Source organism: Mastomys coucha, unplaced genomic scaffold (assembly GCF_008632895.1).
Source record: "Mastomys coucha isolate ucsf_1 unplaced genomic scaffold, UCSF_Mcou_1 pScaffold16, whole genome shotgun sequence".
In the NCBI taxonomy this organism is placed as follows: Eukaryota; Metazoa; Chordata; class Mammalia; order Rodentia; family Muridae; genus Mastomys; species Mastomys coucha.
In genome coordinates, this window is record NW_022196898.1 from 71,305,525 (window position 1) to 71,326,378 (window position 20,854).

General features: G+C 41.0%; 1 protein-coding gene across 5 annotated transcripts in view; it reads right to left on the reverse strand.

The window, feature by feature from the left end:
- Ndst3 (N-deacetylase and N-sulfotransferase 3) overlaps positions 1-20,854 on the reverse strand; it is a 163,460-nt gene that overhangs the window by 84,855 nt on the left and 57,751 nt on the right. For all 5 annotated transcript variants that reach the window (XR_004119821.1, XM_031375364.1, XM_031375362.1 and 2 more), the window contains exon 4: positions 18,397-18,551. Coding sequence is in view for 4 of the 5 variants with exons in the window: in XM_031375364.1 (XP_031231224.1) it covers positions 18,397-18,551 (155 nt within the window). In the remaining variant the exon portion in view is untranslated. The remainder of the gene's footprint in view (positions 1-18,396; positions 18,552-20,854) is intronic.

Here is a 20,854-nt window from a genome sequence, read left to right on the forward strand (position 1 = left end):
AAAAAAAAAAAAAAAAAAAGAAAGGACGGCTCCTTTCTTTGAGTACTTGAAGAATGTTTGACCATCATGGTACATGCAGGTTTCATGTCTATTTGCTAGTGTTTGTTAAGTTTCATCTTTCTTTTGCAGGCTGATGCAGTGACTGAGACATTTCACAACCACACTTACATCTGGCATATGGGAGAACAGCTAACCACATCTAACCACCCCCTCCCCAACCCCATTTTCTAGCCCATTGCACAGCCGGCTACATAGCTCAACATGCTGAGAAGTCAGTAAGTCATATGTGGGACTCATTTACTATGGTTCTTGAAGCACAGCACACTCAATGAGTGCAGGTGACTGTTGTTACCCCATCTCGAATGTTCTCATGTGCTGCGATCTTAACCAAAACCACACAACTTAACCTGGAAACCATAGCATGTCTGAATCTTCATTTATTGATTAGTTTATTACTTAAAGATACAAGCAGTCCTTTTCTCTACTTCTGCTGTGGATTTGGGGATCATATCACATGGCTGGTCCTCATCCTCTTCTTCCTCCTTCTCTTCTTCGTCCTCCTTTTTTGTGGGCAATTTCCTTTGGATCCATATAAATGAAAGCATTTCTCATAGCTCTCTGGTGAAGTAAGAACTTCTGAAATAATTTTGTATACAGACTACAGAAACCCATCTTAACAATCTGCACCTTGTGCTCCCAACTACAACCCATTATCATGTTCCATGAATACTTAAATGTGAAACCATTAAATGTGTCTACTCCTCTCTGAATTTAGCACAGTAGCATAGTACACCCCTGCCTAAGCCCATCCAGTATAGGTTTCTAGTATTATACTCATTTTTCTTACTTGTCTCCTTCCAAACCATTCCTCAGATAGTAGCCAAAGAAATATATGATAGATTCAAATATGATCATATGACTTTCTATTTAAAATCTTCCAGGTTGTCTCCTTGTACATAAATACAAAATTATAGCCTGATTGTGCTCTCGGCCTCACATAACCCATGCTGCTTAAATCCAGCCTTCCAATGTTTACTCCTAATCTCTTCTGTCATTATGTTAGCCTTTCCTGAAGTTCACTGACCTCTTTTCTACTCTGGTATCATCCTATTTCTGACTCTGGTGTGTTCCTACTCTGATTACCCCCACCCCCACACTTTTTGAGCAGAATCTCTCATCATATCCTTTGCTGCATTGGAACTCACTATGTAGACCAGGATAGCCACAAAATCATAGAGATCTGCCTGCCTCTCCCTTCTGAGTGCTGGCATTAACAGCATATGCTACTGTGTCCAATATCCTATTCCATTTCCTTTTCTGAGTAAATCTACAGATGAGACTTGCCAATGAGATATATCAGTGTGATAGTGGTACAAATGTTATGGGTGTAATCACCACTTTTGCATTTAAAGCCCATTCCATAAGGTTGAACCCACACATGATGCTACTAGAATGGCCAAGAATTCCTTATCTGCTAAAGAAATATTCAATGAAATGATTCCTAATGAGTAGCCTTTGTTTTCCAAAGTGATATAGCATAATTGTGTAAATATTTCTTTATGTCTCTTCTATACTAAATGACTCTAAGAAGTCTGGGTGCCATTTTATCCACTGTTGTCTACCCATTATCTTTCTAACTACAAGCAAGACAAATATCTGTGAACAAGTGTGGAGATGCTGCTGCTGCTCACCACCCTCTTCTCCTTATAATTTTTACCTTTCTGAATTATCTCAGCTCAACTGTCAGTTTGTTCGAAGTATAGACATATAGAAACTCACTGAGAAATTTTAATAACTGCATAAGTAATACCTGCAAACACTTTTGGAACTCTAGTTGAAATTCTTATTATTCCAGGGCCAAACCTTAAATATATAATTTCAAAATAATAAAGTATTTACAATCTAAAACTTTTCTTATGTTATACTATAAGTTACAATAAAAACTTATGTTTTATCCAGGCGGAGGTGGCGCACGCCTTTAATCCCAGCACTTGGGAGGCAGAGGCAGGCCAATTTCTGAGTTTGAGGACAGCCTGGTCTACAGAGTGAATTCCAGGACAGCCAGGGCTATACAGAGAAACCCTGTCTCAAAAAAGCCAAAACAAACAAACAAACAAACAAACAAAAAACCCAAAAAAACAAAACAAAAACTAAAACAAAAAAACCCTTATGTTTTACAGCATAAAGAGTTTTCTTATGTTATCATTCAAGATTTTCCAAACAGACATCTTAAAAATGTATCCAAACAGATAACTTAAAAGACAAGTTTTGCTATAATCTCTGGGAAAATCCCCTCAAAGACTACAGGAAGTAAGAAAAAAAATCAGTATTTAAGTATTCAAACAACACAATCACTTCATTATCATAGTACTAACTCTGACAGTTATTTAAACTCTTATTGGTAATTAAGAATGGTGTTTTGCTTTTGTTGTTCATCTCAATGTTAATCTCTCTAACAGAAAAAGCTTCACATTTCCCAGCCATGACCAGAGAGCCCACTGCTTCCTCTCTGATTTCCCAGAGAAGCAAGTCTGTCGTCTATTGTAATTCCTAAGCCCACAGTGATTGTCTACCATCTGTTGGATATTCTGTTGTCTGCAGAGAAAACAGCCAGGAAACTGCGGCAATACACTTTGGAAAACTTCTAGACGCTTCTCTGCTCCCAGCTTTAGTTTGGAATGTCCCATTTTCTCAGAATATAGACGCTCATGCTTCAGTTAACTACCTCACAACACTGAGAGTCACATTTGCAATTTGCATGAGTTTGAAATAAAGCCTCCTTCTATTTACACTTAGTATTATGGTTCTAGAAACATCTAGGAAAAAGCAGACTTATTATTTTTTTGACTTTGTTAAGTGGCTTCCTTTAGGAATGTGGCTGTTGGAGATACTGTTTCACAAGGAGTGCACTTATCTAGAGGATGGGAATATATTTGGAAAATAAGATTAGAATCAACATTTGAATATATTCTTCCATATAATTCATATATATGTATACATGTACATATGTATACATATATATAGACACACACATAAATGTGTTTTAAAATACATTTCTTGAATACAAGGCACATTTAAAAGACAGGTTGTTTTCCTAATGTAAAACTGATAGCTCATATATACAACTCTGGTCCTGAGTACCTACAGGGCCTGTGGTACCCAAGGGAGGAGACCATGTCCTTAAGGACAACAGAAGGTTAGTGTCAAATGGTAGTGACAGTGGTCAGAGAGGCCCAGTGAATGTGAAGACTGTTCAAGGGAAACTTAGTAATCCAGGATCTATCTCTCAGAGATTAAGAGTCTGGTCCGTGTGCTGAGACTTTTAAAAAGTAGAACAGTTTCTGTACTAAATGATAATATTTTGATATAGTTTAAAATTAAAGCTCTTGGAAGATAAATAGACAAACAATCTTATTTTCCCCGTCAAAATGTGGAATAAATGAGTGGCACAAGCATTCTTTAAGTTTAAGATTAAAAACACTTTTCAGTAGAGTACAGTGGCACACAGTAGGACACAGTGGCAAACAGTAGGGCACAAGGATGTGTGCCTGAAATCCCAGCACTCTGAAAAATCCATGAAGAAATACTGTGAGTTCAAGGTCAACCTGTCTTTAAAAGCTACACTAAATTAATTTTTTTTAATACTTTTATTTTTCCCTGAGACAGGGTTTCTCTGTGTAGCCCTGGCTGTCCTGGAACTCTGTAGACTAGGCTGGCCTCGAACTCAAAAATCCACCTGCCTCCCAAGTGCTGGTATTAAAGGCATGCGCCACCACTGCCCCACTTAAATTAAAATTTATGTTGCTTTCATTTTACTTGTTTGGTTTTATAAATAAATTTATGTTTAGATGCTAAATATAAATACATAATTTTTAATCTACAGTTTAACCTTAAAACATATATTCTTCCCCATTTACATTTCACAGGAGTAAAGACACATTTATAAACATTTGGTTAGTAATTTGTAGGTCTGGCTACTGTACATCTCCGATGTGCTCTTCATATATGCTCTTCAACCTGTAGTACAAATGGCTGTCTGCTCTATTATTATGTGAGAACCCTGCTGTGATGGCAATGCCCTTTTGAGTGAACTTGTCTTAAGGACTTGAAGTCACCCTCTGCTGGCAGCCATTGTTTAAATGATTTGTTTGCTCTTCTGCATTCTGGAGTCTTGGGACCCCTAAATCCTTGCAATTCCCAAAGTCCCAAGAAGGATCTTTATTGTTCATGACCAAGTCGAGGTCATATTTGAGTTTATGCTTAGGAGGGACCCTGTCAGGCTAAAAGGACCAAGCGTGTAATTAGACAGTAGGGCACTGAGGCGGGTAATAGAGGTGACCTGGCAGGAGGGGAGAGTTGGAGAGTGAGTTCTGTCACAAGGAGGTTGAGTCAGTCGCTTCTTCATGCTGATGGAGTAAAACCTTAATAGGAACTAGGATTCAAGGCTTATTCCCTGACTGGTAACTGTCACTTGGACTCAGAAACCTTGGCTAATAAAGGTTCTCTGTCTTGCAGTCTGAAGAAGAAAAACCTGCTTCAATAATGTAATCAACAAAACGCCTTGGATAAAGATGTTAATGGTGCTAATAATGAGATCTTGTGAGACAACGGGATGGGAGTGTGACCCTACCCTTCTGAAGCAACATTCTGAGATAAAACTTACAGGGCTTAATGAACTCAATGATAAGAGAAGGCAAGGCTCCTATTCTTTCAGTATCCAAAGACACAAGGACAAGAGACTGAGATTCTCAGGGTCTCCGGGACCTTGAGACAGGAAGCTGGGATGGGTGCGACAACCCGGGCTGAGTCCTGAGCACTGTCTCTGTGTGCTAAACAGACCGGGTGCAGTCGGCAGAGTGTTTACGTGCACCATGCCCCAGGCTTTTCTCTGGCCACTGTTAGAGGCAGTGAAAGTGGCCATTTGATCTTCTCCAGCTAAGCAAGGTGCTCTAGGGCCAAGGGGAGAAGGTGACCCCAGCCCTTGGAGTTCCAAAGAAACAGCAGGACAAAAAACGTGAATCCTGTTTAAGAATTTGGCATTTGGAAAGCTCACCTAGCCTGACAGAGATCCCACCAGCTACAATCGGCTGTAGCGTAAAGAGTTGCCATCAGTTAGTGTCTGCAAATGCTTCCTGCCATTATCCAGTTCACCCAGGCACTGGACGGTCGGACGGCAGCTGCTTAATCTTTCCCACAACTACAGACCAGAGACAAGGCAGGAGAGGAGGCAGGGGCTGCTGGGAAAGAGGGTGTGTCCACTGTATAGGGTGCATAGATGGCATATGAGAGGGGTTGGTGACAGGGAAGATGGGGAGGGTGATGTAATTATATTTTAATTTAAAAATTAAAAAAAAACCTATTAGCTAAAAGAACCCCTCCATTGTTACTTCTGCACCCTCAAACTTCTCAAAATTCAGAAGTGCAATACATGCTTAAAGGACACTATCACAATCAATATTATTTTATAAAGATTTAAGTTGACAAGTCAAGATATCAACAGCAAATCTACTTTGGTAAAGAAAATTGACATTATGTGTCTAAGTGAGGCGAGGATCAGCTCCGTCAAACTATGCACATGATAGGGTTACAGTAATGAGCTCTTAACATTTCCCTTCAGGTCCCTCCTACAACCCAACAGCTTTGGAACTGGATAATCTTGAATGGTATTTAACAACATAAATGTGCGAGTAAGCAGCAGAAACAAGTTAAGCTAAAGTGTTATTACAAATACTGAGAAAGGTGCCACACTGTGTGTCTATCTGGTTCAGCCTTAGCCACTTGCAATCTCTGAACGTTATTAGGGGCCCATGCCTAGCTACCTCTGTCTTCCCTACTAACAAACGCATTCATTTATTGTAAGTATATTTTTATTTAGCAGGGTTCACATTATCCACAGTGCTGGAAGTGTCACATCTGTGTCGAGCAGCTCCTAAGACAACATGTCACTGAAAGATGTGCTTTTCTGAGAGCACTCAGAAGAACCATGTGAGCACCTGCTCTCTGTGTTCGCCAGGTCGAGTTTTGCTTTAAATTCTTGAGATTCGCTCAAGTGAAATACAAGAAAGAGGCTTCCAGAAATACAAAAAAAAAGTGAATTTAGGCAGCTTTATTTTTATATTTAAATAACTGAAAAAGAGAATTGGCTGGAGATTCAATGGGTATGTTGTAGGGTTTGGTTTACAGCAGCTTTCTCTGTTTTTAGTTTTTTTGCTTGTTTGTTTTGTTTTTAGGTTTTTAGTATACAGGGTTTCTCTGTATAGCCCTGGCTGTCCTGGAACTCACTCTGTAGACCAGTCTGGCCTTGAGCTCAGAAATCTACCTGCCTCTGTCTCCCGAGTGCTGGGATTAAAGGCATGCACAACTACTGCCCGGCTTCTGTTTTTAGTTTTAAGCAATGAATTTGATCGGGACATTGGAGGTTTTTCATACATAATAAATCTGTAGACAATCTAATGATAGTGACAGATCCCCAGGCAGTTGTCAAGGACATGTGATCTTTCAGAAAACATACATGGTTGGTGGGCTCACTAGAAATGTTTAAGTCTCCATAACACTAATTTGAATTGAGATTTGATATTCCTACAAAAAGCCAGCGATGGCACTGATGAACTGTCAAGGCTATTATACACCCTCTGGTATTTAGGACAGCCACCAAGGCAGTGATGTAGGTGGTACCTCTCAGACACCAGAAACTACATGTCACACTAACACCTATGCAAGAGAGAAGCCCTGTAAATGGGTATAGTGATGCGCTTGATTTGTTTTAAGTATCGATACCATGGTCATGAGTGATGATGACACTGGGGCTTGCATCTGGATAAACTGTGGTGGTTACCTGGGCTTTTAAGCTTGACAAATCGGGATGAAACCCTGACCCAGCTTCCACTAGCTGTGAGGGCTCAGTGAAATTACGTATGTTCTCTGATGGTTGTAATATGTGGCTTTGAGAATTCACGAAATCAGTATAATGTATGACTCTCAGTTGGAACCCAGTTATTTCTCTTTCTTCATTTCCTTAGGAATCAAGACTCTGACATGTACATTTCTGTTACATTTACAGAATAATTCATTTAAAAAAAACCAATATTCTCCAGTTTGGGCATAAATTCAATAAAAAGAATGAGAGATTGGGAATTAGGTAAGTTGCCACAGTGATCCAAAAATGAGAATAAAAATTGAGAAGTTAGAGAAGAACAGGTGACAGGGAACAGAAGTTGATACTGTGAAAGATTAAAGAAAAATCCCAACAAATCATGAAAAGACAGGCTTAGGGGCTGTGATACATGCAAAGCAAAAGCTGTGGCTTGGAAGATGGCTCAGTGGGTAAAGCACTCGCTCTCAAGTGTGAGAGCCAGTATCTGCAGCCCCAGAACCAGAGAAAATGCAGCAGTTGTAGCTCCCTCTCTCGGAAGGCTGTGGTGGGATCACTGGGGCAAGCTGGCCAGAACAGTCACCATTAACAAAAGTCTGAGCTTGAGGGAACATCCTTCAGTGAATAAAGTGGGGCAGGATCAAAGAAGGTTCCTGATGTCATCCTCAGGCCTCCACATGCGCACTCACAGAAGTGTATATGCACTACAGACACACACACACACACACACACACACACACACACGACCATATACATGCAAAAACATGTGCACACACATACATGCACACACATGTACAAAGACACACATGCATGCACACACATGCATGCACACATACTCACACAATCATGCATGCACATGCACATACATGTACATGCATATACACATGCACACACACAAATACACACACATGCATGCACACATACATACACACACATACACACACACACACACACACACACACACACATTCTTTAAAGAATACCAAAGGTGATGTGAGCTGTAGAATTTGCTCCTACTTATTGTTGCATTGCCATTTCCTCTGAACTGAAACATTCCTAAGGAAGGAAACAAATTCAAGCTCACAAGGCCCAGGAAGATACTGAAATTTACAGGCTTCATAAGTCCCGTGCACAAAGTGATATAAGCAGTGACAGTTTTGGGGAGAGGAGGCTCGTCCACAGGCTGAACTGTCTGTAATTCCAGCAGGGAGCTTCAGGGAAGCATTGTTTCTGAGCTGTCACCTTGCTAGGGTGGGCTTCTTAGTGACACAGTTGCTTTTGAGTGGCTCAGGATCCTGCAGGTCACCCCAGTAAGCTCCTGGTTCACTAAGCCACACCTAGGTGGGGCTGTTGCTGTTTCTTTGGTCTTGTCATCAATGTCCTGTGGGGGATGAATAGATGTTTCCATAGAAAGTGTCACGTGACATTGTCCTCCTGCTGTCCCTCGAATCTTGACCACTTTCTAGCCACATCTCAGAAAACACATGGTATCCAGTCTAGCAAGTCAGAAGAATGAAAAGATCAGGAGCAGCATGCACGTATCTGGAAGCAGAACTTGTCCCGCTCCACATCCGGCTCAGTACAGCAGGGGGAATTTATAGACAGATTCATAAAGGCTTTTAGTTTGCCTCATGTCCACATGACTGCGGGCAGAGAGGGACCACTCAAACAGTAAGTGCACTAAATTTATCTTCCCTTTATAAAAACCAGTTTGTCAATGGTATGCACGCTGGCAGGAACACTAGCATTTGTGCTGGAGGAAGTGGGGGACGGGCAGAATTGAGAGCTGTATTTTCTACATTCTCATTATAAAGTATGAAAGCTTCCCATAGATTGGAGAAGTGAAAGCTGAAGAGGAATTCACAAAGAAATTAACTCTAAGGAAGACAACCAAAAGTACTCTCCAAAGCTTAAAGACATAGGTTCCCATGTTTTCCCTACTCTTTTGGTTTTGGTTACCTCTCCTTCCTTACCACATTGGATCGCCCTGTTTCTACTTTCATCTTTCCACCTCTAGCCTCTCCTTTGCCTGCTTCCCTGTCACGAGTGTGCTGCGACTCCCTCTCATTTGATGCTTCTGTTTATTTCCCTCTCTAGAGTCCCTTCCTCTCGTCCTAACCTCTCTAGGCACTCCAAGTCTAATGTAGAACCAGAGGACTCATAGTTAGGATCCCCATATGGTTTTGTCTTTCTGAGCCTGGGTTACCTCACCCAGTATAATCATTTTCCAGTTCCGCTCATTTTTCTGTAAATTTAAAGTTTCTTTATAAGTGAATACAATTCCATTGGGTATATATACTCCATTTTTAAGTAGCCATTCATCAATTGAAGGACAGCAGTCTTGCCCAGCTGCGAGCCCTGTATGATAGATACAGCACCAATGTACTGAGCAAGCCATGCCTACTGGTGCAGTATTAGCATGATTAGTGTAAAGATAACCAACTGCTTAATGGTTACATTTGGGGTCCTCTCCTTGGAAAGGAACCCATGCTTATGGCTGTGAACCTGATCAAGAGGACATGGCCTTTAGAGAAGAACCTATGACCATTGTTTTTATTTTTTTCTATTTTTAAAGTTTTTTTGATTTGTAATTTTTATTAGATATTTTCTTTATTTACATTTTAAATGATATCTCATTTCCTGGTTTCCCCTCCGAAAAAAAAAAAAAAACCTGTTTCCTCCCCTCTCCCCCTGCTCACCAACCTACCCTCTCCTGCTTCCTGGCCCTGGCATTCCCCTACACGGGGGCATAGAACCTTCACAGGACCAAGGGCCTCTCCTCCCATTGGTGACTGACTTGACCATCCTCTGCTACATAGGCTGCTGGAACCATGAGTCCCACCATGTGTACTGTTTGGTTGGTGGTTTAGTCCCTGGGAGCTCTGAGGGTACTGGTTAGTTTATATTGTTGTTCGTCCTAAGGGGCTGCAAGCCCTTCAGCTCCTTGGGTCCTTTCTTTAGCTCCTCCATTGAGGATCCTGTGCTCAGTCCAATGGATTGCTATGAGCCTCTACTTGTGTATTAGTCGGGCACTGTCAGAGACTCTCAGGAGACAGCTATATCAGGCTCCTGTCAGCCAACACTTGCTGGCATCCACAATAGTGTCTGGGTTCGGAGATTGAATATGGGAAGGATTCCTAGGTGGAGCAGCCTCTGGATTGTCTATGGCCATGTTTTAATAAATAGACATGTTAAATTCCTTTGTGTTTATATTCCAAAGTTAGTGTCAATCTCTTCCTTCATTAGAAAAGCTCCTTACAGCTGTGAGTGGCATGAACAGAGTTGTAAGTGGTCAAAATACCAAGAATAAATGAGAGTGGAGCATTTAATCCTAGATGGACACACCCCCAACAAGGCTCATGTCATATCCTGAGATGGGGAAGTGTCAGAGTTGGAGGATGAGGAGATGAGGCAGACATGACAGAGACACTTCATTTCATCAAGTCACCATAGCTGTGGTTATCCACAGGAGACCTGGGCATGATTGTGCCCACTGACATTTCATTATGGATGTGAGAGGTGCTCATGAGGTTCTCCCCTCCCTGAGGGTCTGCTGGCAGCTAATGGTTGTTGGGGGAGGAAGGCCATTTCTTCAGTGGTATAGCTACTGGTAAGTTGTCCAGGCTCCAGAAAATAGCTTGCTACCTACATTAATGCAGGCAAGACTAACTAAACTCAGTGGAAAATACTCACATACACACACACACACACACACACACACACACACACACACACACACACACACACAGAACATGAAAGTAGAATGGGGAAGTTCTTGGTATGAAGGAGAATAGAAGTAATGGGAGTAAAACAGCTAAAATACATTATGTAAATGTATGAAACTCTCACCAAATAAAAACCAACCCCCTAAACAATAAAGCAAGAGCAGTGAATACACATGGAGGAACCCATGGCTCCAGCTGCATATGTAGCAGAGGATGGCCTTGTCTGACATCAACAGGAGGGGGAGGCCCTTCGTCCTGTGGAGGCTTGATGCCCTAGTGTAGGGGGATGCTGGAGTGGTGCGGTGGGAGTGGGTGTGTGGGTGGTGGAGCACTCTCAGAGACAAAGTGGAGGGGGAGAGGATGGATGTGGGATGGGGGCTTTGTGGAAAAGTAAAGGGGGATATCATTTGAGATGTAAACAGATGGAATGATTAATAAAATTTTTTTAAAAAGGTGTTTTTACCTGATAAATGTCACTTAATGATAGTTGAATAATTATTTTTAAATGAGAAGAAGCTTTGTGCCATTGTAGAGGAGGGATGTGAGTTTTCTTACATTGGTGAGCTATAGAACCTTTAAGGAAAAATTAGTAGTTGATGATTTCAAGACTGAACTAGTATGCACAGATAGAAAAGTTGGTGGCTCATCCCTTGATGCAAGTTTTGACCTGTGGTTCCAATTACCTGCTCATCTCTCCAACAAAAGGTTCAGTTCTTTCCACAGAGGAAACAGTTCCCGTGGCTCTTTTTTCATAGTCCCACTTCTATTGACTTAGTCTGGCTTTTAATTCTTCTTCTATAATTACTTCCACACTAGTCCAATTTGTCTGTTCACCCCCAATCCTTCCCTGCCTCTCTGTTTTCAACACTCCTACACTAACGTTCTATGATTTCGTCATCTCTATGGAAACACAAGAACTCTTGAGGCAAAAAAACTGACAATGTCATCTTTTAAGTTCAAAACACATGAAATGCATAATTCTCAAAACAAGTTGATAACGTTTTAACTTAGGAAGATAGAAGCTGAGGTCTTTTGGATGAGCAGACAGTTGTGAGAAGCGCTGGGAGTCCAGCACTGAAGCAGAGGTCAAGGATTAGGCACTCAAAGCAAGGTGATTCCCCCAAAGATTGTAATAAAAAAAAAAAAGGAAACATTTGCATAACAGTGAAAAGTTAGAGTACTTTAGATTCAAGTGTCTGTGTCTGAGGGAAAAATTTAACCTTCTCAAACTGGCTTTGCCATATGGAAGGTGGAGATATCTGGCCACAGGAGTTATGATGAAAAACAAGATTAGCAAGAGGACTACTCATTGGGGACTTCTGCTATTTACAGAGTTTTAAAAACAAAGAACACAAAACTCACTAAGTAAACAAATAAGTATAAAAATCATGCCAGGGGGCTGGAGAGATGGCTCAGCTGTTTCTCTTTGCTGAATGCTCTTCCAGAGGTCCAATTCCCAGCAACCACATGGTGTCTCACGACCATATGTAAATGGGATCTGATGCCCTCTTGTGGTGTGTCTGAAGACAACAACAGTGTCCTCACATACATTAAGGAGAAAGTATACTTTCCAGAAACTACTAATTTAAAAATGACATTTATCAGTCAAGAGATCAACTTTTCTGGGTCCCACAAGCAGGGGAGGGAGAGTTTAAAATGCTTTAGCTAATGCTAGAGTGAAAAGGTATGCACATCTTCTGCTTCTACTTCAGCAAAGAGAATCATTTTGCAGGCTATTTATGATGAGAAAAAACATAAAAGTTGAAGAAGAGATGATTACATAAAGTATTAAGTATAATACACTAAATTGTTTGATTTTTTCAGATTAAAAATAAACATCTTAAAGCAATGGATAGAATCAGTTGTGGATTTAATGCATAGATACTTTTACTACCTATAAAGAAACAGCAAATAGTAGCTAGTAGTCATGGATTGGGAATGTGCTGGGTTCTCAAAAGAGAGTACTGTGAGGCCAGTTTTTGGAGGTAATGAGGTCATGCCCAGAAGCACACTCCCAGTGTGACTCACTACTCCAGGGCTTTCCCACTACCGATGTGACAAACCACTCCAGGGCTTGTACACCCCCAGTGTGACACATCACCCCAGGGCTTACACACTCCCAGTGTGACCCGCTACTCCAGGGCTTACACATTCCCAGTTTGACTCACCACTCTAGGGCTTGCACATACCCAGTGTGATCCACCACTTTAGAGCTTTCACACTTCCAATGAGACAAACCACTCCAGGGCTTCTACATTCCCAGTGTGACCCACCACTCCAGGGCTTACATATTCCCAGTGTGACTCATCACTCTAGGGCTTGCACACTCCCAGCGTGACTCACCACTCTAGGATTTCTACATCCATATTCTCAGTGGTCATGGCTCAGATGCTCAGCACCGTATTCTGCTCTAATCACCCAGGGCCAAAGTCCAAGAAGTAGCAACTGCACCTCATAGGCCACTGCTTGCCTTGCTTCACATAAGAAAATTATAGAGAAAGCTACCCCACATGGCCTATGCAGCGTGGCACACCTCTTCCTCTTGGTATTTGAGTAACGAACTGTCTTTTCAATGCCACTTGTCTCTTGATAAAAACATACAGTTTGAGATCACAGTGAATAGACTCCGGACCTTAAGGAATATCTAGTTGTGGTCTAATTTAACAGTCACTTACGGGACCTCAGCATATAAACACCACTCCGTTTATACAGTTATTCAGACTGCAAGAAAAATACTCATTCTTGCTCACTCCCTCCTATGATCTCCATTATGACTACACTGATTCCAGTTGTATCTAAGTTTTAAGATTGATGAATTCTATACATTGTCTCCCCCACACTTACCACTGCACATGGTATTTTGGGGGACTACTCAGAACGGTTGTTAGCTATAGAGTCAGCACTGGAAGATGGCACCCTTGAGTAGCTGAGTGGTGATAAAATTTGAGATGTCTGAGAGGAGAGTATGAAGTGACAGTGAGTTAAGAAGAATGTTCTTGTCATATTTCACATTGTAGGAGCTGGCATGGGATCCCAGTTCTATGAAGTTGAACGTGAGCCTGACACCCGGTCCCTGAGTTTTCTTTCTCTCCCCTTCCTCCACACATTCATTTTATGAAGTAAATTACACGCTTCAGTCATTTTGTTCTGATTGACGATGAGTGACCTTCCTGCACTGTGCTGTGTGGCTTACTCTAGAGTGTACCTATCAGCTCAGATTAGACTCATCCTGACTGGAATTCTCTACTTTTACCAAGACTACTAAAATTATACTTTGCATCAAATATTAATACAAGATGAAAACATGATGTGTCTTTTAGTAAAAAGCTTTACTGAAAAATTTAAAAAGGATCTCTCCCTTCTTTAGCTGCAAGCAAATTAATTGAAAGCTGATCATGCATTCCTCAAAGCCTGCAGGTTTTAAAAATATATTTAAAATTATATATTGATATTATAATCATTATTCCCATATTGGAAAAGTTTGGTGCTCACTAATTTAAAAACATATGTTACGACAATAGACAGTCCGGCTAAGTTGAATGAATGTGATTTCCTAGTCTGGAAAAGGCTGTAGAACAGAGCTGTTATTTCAAAGAACGATACAATGCAAGCAGGAATACAAGCTACAGGAAGCCATACAGTCCCTAGAAGCATGGTTTTACTGTTTTTCATTCTAATACAATTGTCTATAACAATTTAAATACCATTTGCTGGGTACAGTGGCATGTGATTTTAATTCCAGCACTTGGGAGGCAAAGGTAGTTGGATCTCTGTGAGCTCAAGACTAACTAGCTTGGTTCACAAAGGCCCTGGTCCACAAAGGCCCTGGTCCACGAAGGCCCTGGTCCACAAAGGCCCTGGTCCACAAAGGCCCTGGTCCACAAAGGCCCTGGTCCACAAAGGCCCTGGTGTAGACCATCCAGGGACACACAATGAGACCCTATCTCAAATTTAACAACAAAACCCATCGGTAAACCTAACTAACAACACCTCTTCCAAATGTCAGTATTATCAGACAGAGGGAGGTAGTTTTATGACAAAAGTTTCTACTAATTATTTTATTACTAAAATTAAGTTATTAAATCACTTGGTAAAATGTAGGCTCAATCTATGGTATGAGACAATGTATCAGTAATGAGTTTTTTGAGGCTCACATATAATGTTATTTTAGTTTTCTAGTAATATCTAGTTTATCCTGTTTTTAAGGCTATAAAAGAGTTATTTCAAATGTAAGATAAGCCAGCTATTAATACTATAATCTTAAACTCAAGACTGAAAATTTAAAAGTAAAATTTCTTTTCAATTTTTTTAAATTTGAATTAGTCTATATTTGGTTATTAAATTTTTCCCTGATCAGTTGTAGTGCTGTATTTTCTTTGATGGCTTCAGTCACCAAATCTGTTTGCTTCAAGCAATGGTTCTCAACCTTCCTAATTCTGTGAGCCTTTAATATAGTTCCTCATGTTATGGTGACCCCCAACCATAAAATTATTGTGTTGCTACTTCACAACTGTAATTCCACTATTACGAATTATAATATAAGTATCTGATATGCAGGATATCTGATATGTAGCCCCTGTCAAAGGGTCATTCAACTCCAAGGGGATTGAGACCCACAGGCTGGGAACTGCTGGCTTAAAGGATCTGTCTGACCTTCCATATGAAGCTACAGAAATGAACACTCAGTGCCTTTGTGAGTCAGAAGAGGACAAACCATGCAGAAACCTAACAGTTCTGATGGACTTACTAACTAAATGCAAACAGCTATGTCTGACTACAGACAGGTAAAGTAGGGCCTGGGGTACTGGCTCACAGTCCCGGATTCTTAGTTGGAAAGGAATTTAATATACTTTAACTCAGACACTCATTTAAACATTGCCTTTCCTCATTACCATCCTTTTTTTTTAATTAGATATTTTTTTATTTACATTTCAAATGATATCCCCTTTCCCAGTTTCCCCTCCCAAAACAAAACAAAACAAAACAACCCCTATTCCCTCCCCTCTCCCCCTGCTTACCAACCCACCCTCTCCTGCTTCCTGGCCCTGTCATTCCCCCACACTAGGGCATGGAGCCTTCCCAGGGCCAAGGGCCTCTGGCTTCCAAGGTAGCCTGCTGCCTTTCACACACTTCCTCTCTCTCTCTTACTGGGAAACATTCACATTCAAGTTAAGCTCCTCTGAGCTGAAAGAGAAGTGCAGGGTATTTATCACCTGTTAGAAATGCGGCAGCACAGGTCAAGCATGTGTGTTTATTGCCTCTAATGAGTAGATGGCCTGACTCCCTACAGGGGTGCTCCATTGACTGCAAGCAGCTTCTCTGTGGAGTAAATGGTACTCAGCCACGTGGAAAGCTGATTAGCCTCAGGTTGTCTCTGGGATCACTAAGAGACTCTTCCTGTGTCAGAGGATGCCAAGGGGTGAGTTCCCTGGGAGTGCTCCCTCAGGTTCCCCAACTTCCTTATGTATCCAGATGGTCGGATACAGACATAATTACTAAGCAGCAGAGACTAGATTGATACCAGTGAGTTGGGCAAGGAACCCTGGGGGGGGTGTGTGTGTCACATTTATGCAGTATTAAAGGACTTGGATTTCTGTCTTGTTTTTATATTAGAGAGCTTTATAATCCTAGTGTGTATCCTGTGATTCTCACCTATAAAGGGAGAATATGTATACTTAGACCCCAGGGTTGGGAATATTAAGAGAAACAATGCACACTAAGGTAGAAAACGTAACTCATGCTCTTTTCATCTTCAGACTTTGCATCAATGCCACTCTGGAGGCCTAATACCTTAATGGGAGTTGAACTAACTAACATGTACTTACAAATTATGTAAACCTCATATTAAGCTACTGCCATATCAATGCAAACCTAAAATTTAAAGAGTTCATTCCCATTATCTGTAGTGGCAAACACTTCAGGGGTCATGGGAAAAAAATCTGAAGATGACAGTTTTATGATACTAAATATAAAAATGATAAAAACCAGTTGGTTTCCATTGGGATAGGGGAGGCAATCAATCAATCAATCAATCAATCAATGGGGTGACCTTAGCTTTAACTCACAGAATTGGGGATATGGGCCCTGAAATGGCCATCTCCTGTAGTCACGTAGGAACCCAAGTAGAGTGAACACCAACCCACCAGCAAAACTTTAGACACAAAACTTATCCTGTCTACAAGAAATGCAGAGATAGAGCAGAGTCTAAGTGAATGGCCAAGCAATAACAGGCCCAACTAGAGATCCATCCCATGGGCAAGCACCTATCCCTGATACTGTTGACGATGCTCTGTTATGCTTGCAGACAGGAGCCTAGCATGGCAGTCTTCTTAGAGGCTCTACCCAGCAGCTGGCTCAGATGGATGCAAACACCCACAGCCAAACAGTGGATGGAGCTTGGGGACCCTGATGAAAGAGTAGTGGGGAGGACTGATGGCGCCAAAGGGGATAGGAACTCCACAGGAAGACCAACAGAACCAACTCACCTGGACCCTTGAGGCTCTCAGAGACTGAACCACCAACCAAAGAACATACACTGGCTGGACCTAGTCCTCCCTGCTCATATGTAACAGATGTGCAGTTTGACCTTCATGTGAGTCTTGAACAACTGCAGCAGGTGGCTATCTCTAAAGCTGTTGCCTGCATGTGGGATATGTTCTTCTAGCTGGGCTACCTTGTCTGGCCTCAATGAGAGAGGACATGCCTAGCCTCACAGAGACTTGAAGTAAGGGATACCTATGGAGGCCTCTATTCTCTCAAAGGAGAAGAGTAGAGGTATGGGGGAAGAACTGTGGGAGATGGTGACTGGGAGGCGGTGCAGGGATTGGGATGTAAAGTGAATAAGTAAAACATCAACAACAAAAACAAATAAAACAACAACAACAATGAAAGTTAAAGACAAACATGAACAAGTGCTCCTAGCCAACAGTTAGATTTTCATATCTTTAAGAAAGAAATACAGTTTGCCAATTTTAACTTGTTTTTGTGTAAGTTTGAGTAAAGAACCACAGTATTGTCGGCAAAAATTTCTTGGCCACTGCAGCTGTTGTAGAATACCATTAATGTAAATAGATTTGGGTCCTCTCTGTCCAAGGGCACATTTCCTTTCATATAGTATGTATTAGAAGTTTTACTGTAAGTTTCCCTGCCCCAAATCATAGTGCCTTCAGTATAAACCAGCCAGTTTGAGATATCTCTTTATTGGCTTTCTGAATCTTTGTCAACTTGTGTCTACTTTATGGTCTCATTTGGTTCATTACCCCAACTTCATTTCAATTCATCTTGATACCCTAGTTTTATGTGCATTTGGGGATATATTCAATCCCATTTTCCACCATAACTTATTCTTCCCCACTTGGATGACAGCTATTCTTGGAACTGAGAGCTTGTGTTCTTAGAGTGTGACATCAGGTCACAGAGTATCTCATTCTACTGTGGATTTGTCTTGTGCAAACATTTTTGTCTCTCAGTGAAGTGCAGCAGGAAGTTCCTAGAAAGGATATGCCTCTTGTGAATGCTGGCCATAATGCCACGAAACTGAGCCTTATGTTTTGCAAACTCTTTTTAAAATTGGACTCATCAAAGAATCAAATCTAATGAGGACGGCATAGTACAAAGATATGTTCATACAAGAGCCATACATGGAGAGGACATAATACCAAGGTTCTAACGTCGACTGAGAAAAGCCCCTTAGGGAAAGCCAGCACACCAGAACCTCGAGGCCGTTTCCAATTCAAACACCTCCCTACGTCCCTCCCCACTGTACAAGAGGTCAGAATGGCAGTCAGGGAAAGTTACTTACTAAGGCAAACTTTTTGTTGAGAATCATCTGCTCTATTAAGGATGACTCATTGTGGAAGAGGTGGGGCTGCATGTGACTCCACATGTGAGGGAACCACCAGAACTCATCCACAGAGCCCAGCAGACAATCATCCCCTTCATCTTCCTCTTCAGTTCCTGTAGGGGCAGAAATGATTATTCAGTTAATCCCAACTGCATCTTCATCATATACATGTGTGTATGATCTGTCAATTATCTATCTTCTTTCTATCTATCTATCTATCTATCTATCTATCTATCTATCTATCTATCAATTATCTATCATATCTATCATCCATCTATCTACCTTTTAATCTATCATCTACCTATTATCTATCATCTATATGTATCTATGTATCAGTTATCTATTACCTGTATCTTTGATCATCTATGTAGTATTTATTACACATCTATCATTTATATTATCATCTACCAATCATCTACCACCTACTCTATTTAGAAGACACCATTTACAGTATTTCACATGTATATAACTCATTGAAACCAAAATGTAGCAAAGGAAAATCTGTTAGGAAACACTAAGAGACTATGACAAAACTTTAAAAAGATTTATTTATAGTTTAAGTTATGTGCATATGTGCCCTGCTGATGCAAACACTGCAGCCCTTCAAGCAATCTTGTATAATCACTTTGGAGACATTGGATTTTTCTGGGGTGTCTGCATGTAGCTATAGTGCCAGCAGAGGCCAGAAGAGGGCGTCAGACCCTCTGGAGCTCCAGTTACAGCTAGTTGTGAGCTTGTGAGCTGGCCCACATAGTTCCTAAGCAGTTGACCTCTGGTTCTCTGACAGAGCAGTGCATACTTTTAGCTGTTGAGTTGTCTCTGTAGCCCCCAAACTTACAAAACATTACTAACCACGAGATATGAATATCAAAATATTTCAATGTCATCTTTAAAATTAATATTTAAATAGCATGTTCAATAATAAATATAGTCATTCACAAAGACATTAGAGTAATTAATGGAACCTTTGTACAGCTTGTGTAGAGGGAACGAATAAGGCAGAATAACAGGCATTTTACAAATAGTAGGATAGAGGAAGAGGATGCAAATTATTTGACATTGCTTGTATGTTCAGATGGGAGAAAAGAGATTCTGGTTTGGTCATGGTGCGGGCACACAGTGGTTCCATGGCAGTCCCTTGCCTCACCTATCACGGTGGAAGCAGAGGGAAGGCTTGTCCTCTCATCTCATTCTGAGCTCTACCTCCCCAGGTGAGATTGTGATGGAGTTGACAGGCTCCCTAGTGTGTGAGCTGTTTCCTAGGCTGCCTGCCACTTCTGCTCCCCTTTACTTGCCACACAGAACTTCTGTCTTTCCCTGCATTCTAGCTAGTTTTGCTCAGAGTTTATTTAATGAGGAAAGAATAACAGATCTCGGAGTTTTTTTAGAGAGATGGTTCAAGCAAGTTAGTTATCTTTTCCTGAAACTGTTGTAAAATTGCAATTACAACTTTTATACATTGCAAGCCTGCTGGGTTTAGAGAAATAATTTCTGCCATCTGAGAGATTTATCTTAATTCACAGGAAATGTAAGTTTATGTCTTTCCTTTTTCTTAATAGCTCTATTAATCTGGCTTCCTCGAATCCCACTTTGGGTATATTTTGGATCAGAATAGATTATATTGAGTGGAAGTATCTATTTATTACTTTCAAGATTCTGATAAGACAATGTGGTTGCTTATGTTTGGGTTACTCCAGCCTCCTCTGGTGGAGTCAGAGAACAGCAAATGAGAAGCCAAATCCTTTACCTTGTGACAAATGATGCTGAGCCCAGTCACAGCACCACCAAACAAAGCATATTTTACTCTATGTCTACTTAAAAACCTCACTCTGTAGGACATTCTCCTTTGCTTTTCTATCGCAAACTGAGACTTCAGCCATGGCAGGACAGTTGGTAAGAGCTTAATGATACTGTGCTGCTCATAACACCCATGTGAGTCAAGGGTCACAGAAAACTCCTTTTTTTTTCAAATAAGGAGAGTGATTTTTACAGAGTCCAAGAGGCATACCCTGAGCCAAACTGAGGGTTAGGAGGGGCCCTGGGTGGTAATTTAATTAAGTAACCCCACATTCAGGGCCCTTAGTTATTGTTTACTGGCCAAATGTGAACTCCAGATATAGGATCAAAATGACCTAATTCAACATACCATGGTGCTTTCCACATTTTCTGTTGACTCTGCGATGCAATCAGACTGGATAGATGTTTTTACTTCTCAGTGTTTTCTTGATATGTTCCAGCCTCATTGACCTGTGGAGGCCACGTAACCTCCCTAATGACTGACTGTCAATTATAAAGCTCTGTAGGAAAATTGTACTCTGTTTAAGTAAGGGTGGAGACAGTCTGGGCACGTTACTAGTTATATAACTTTGGGCCCTTTAAATTCAAGAGAATGTTTGAATTAAGATAAATAAAAAAA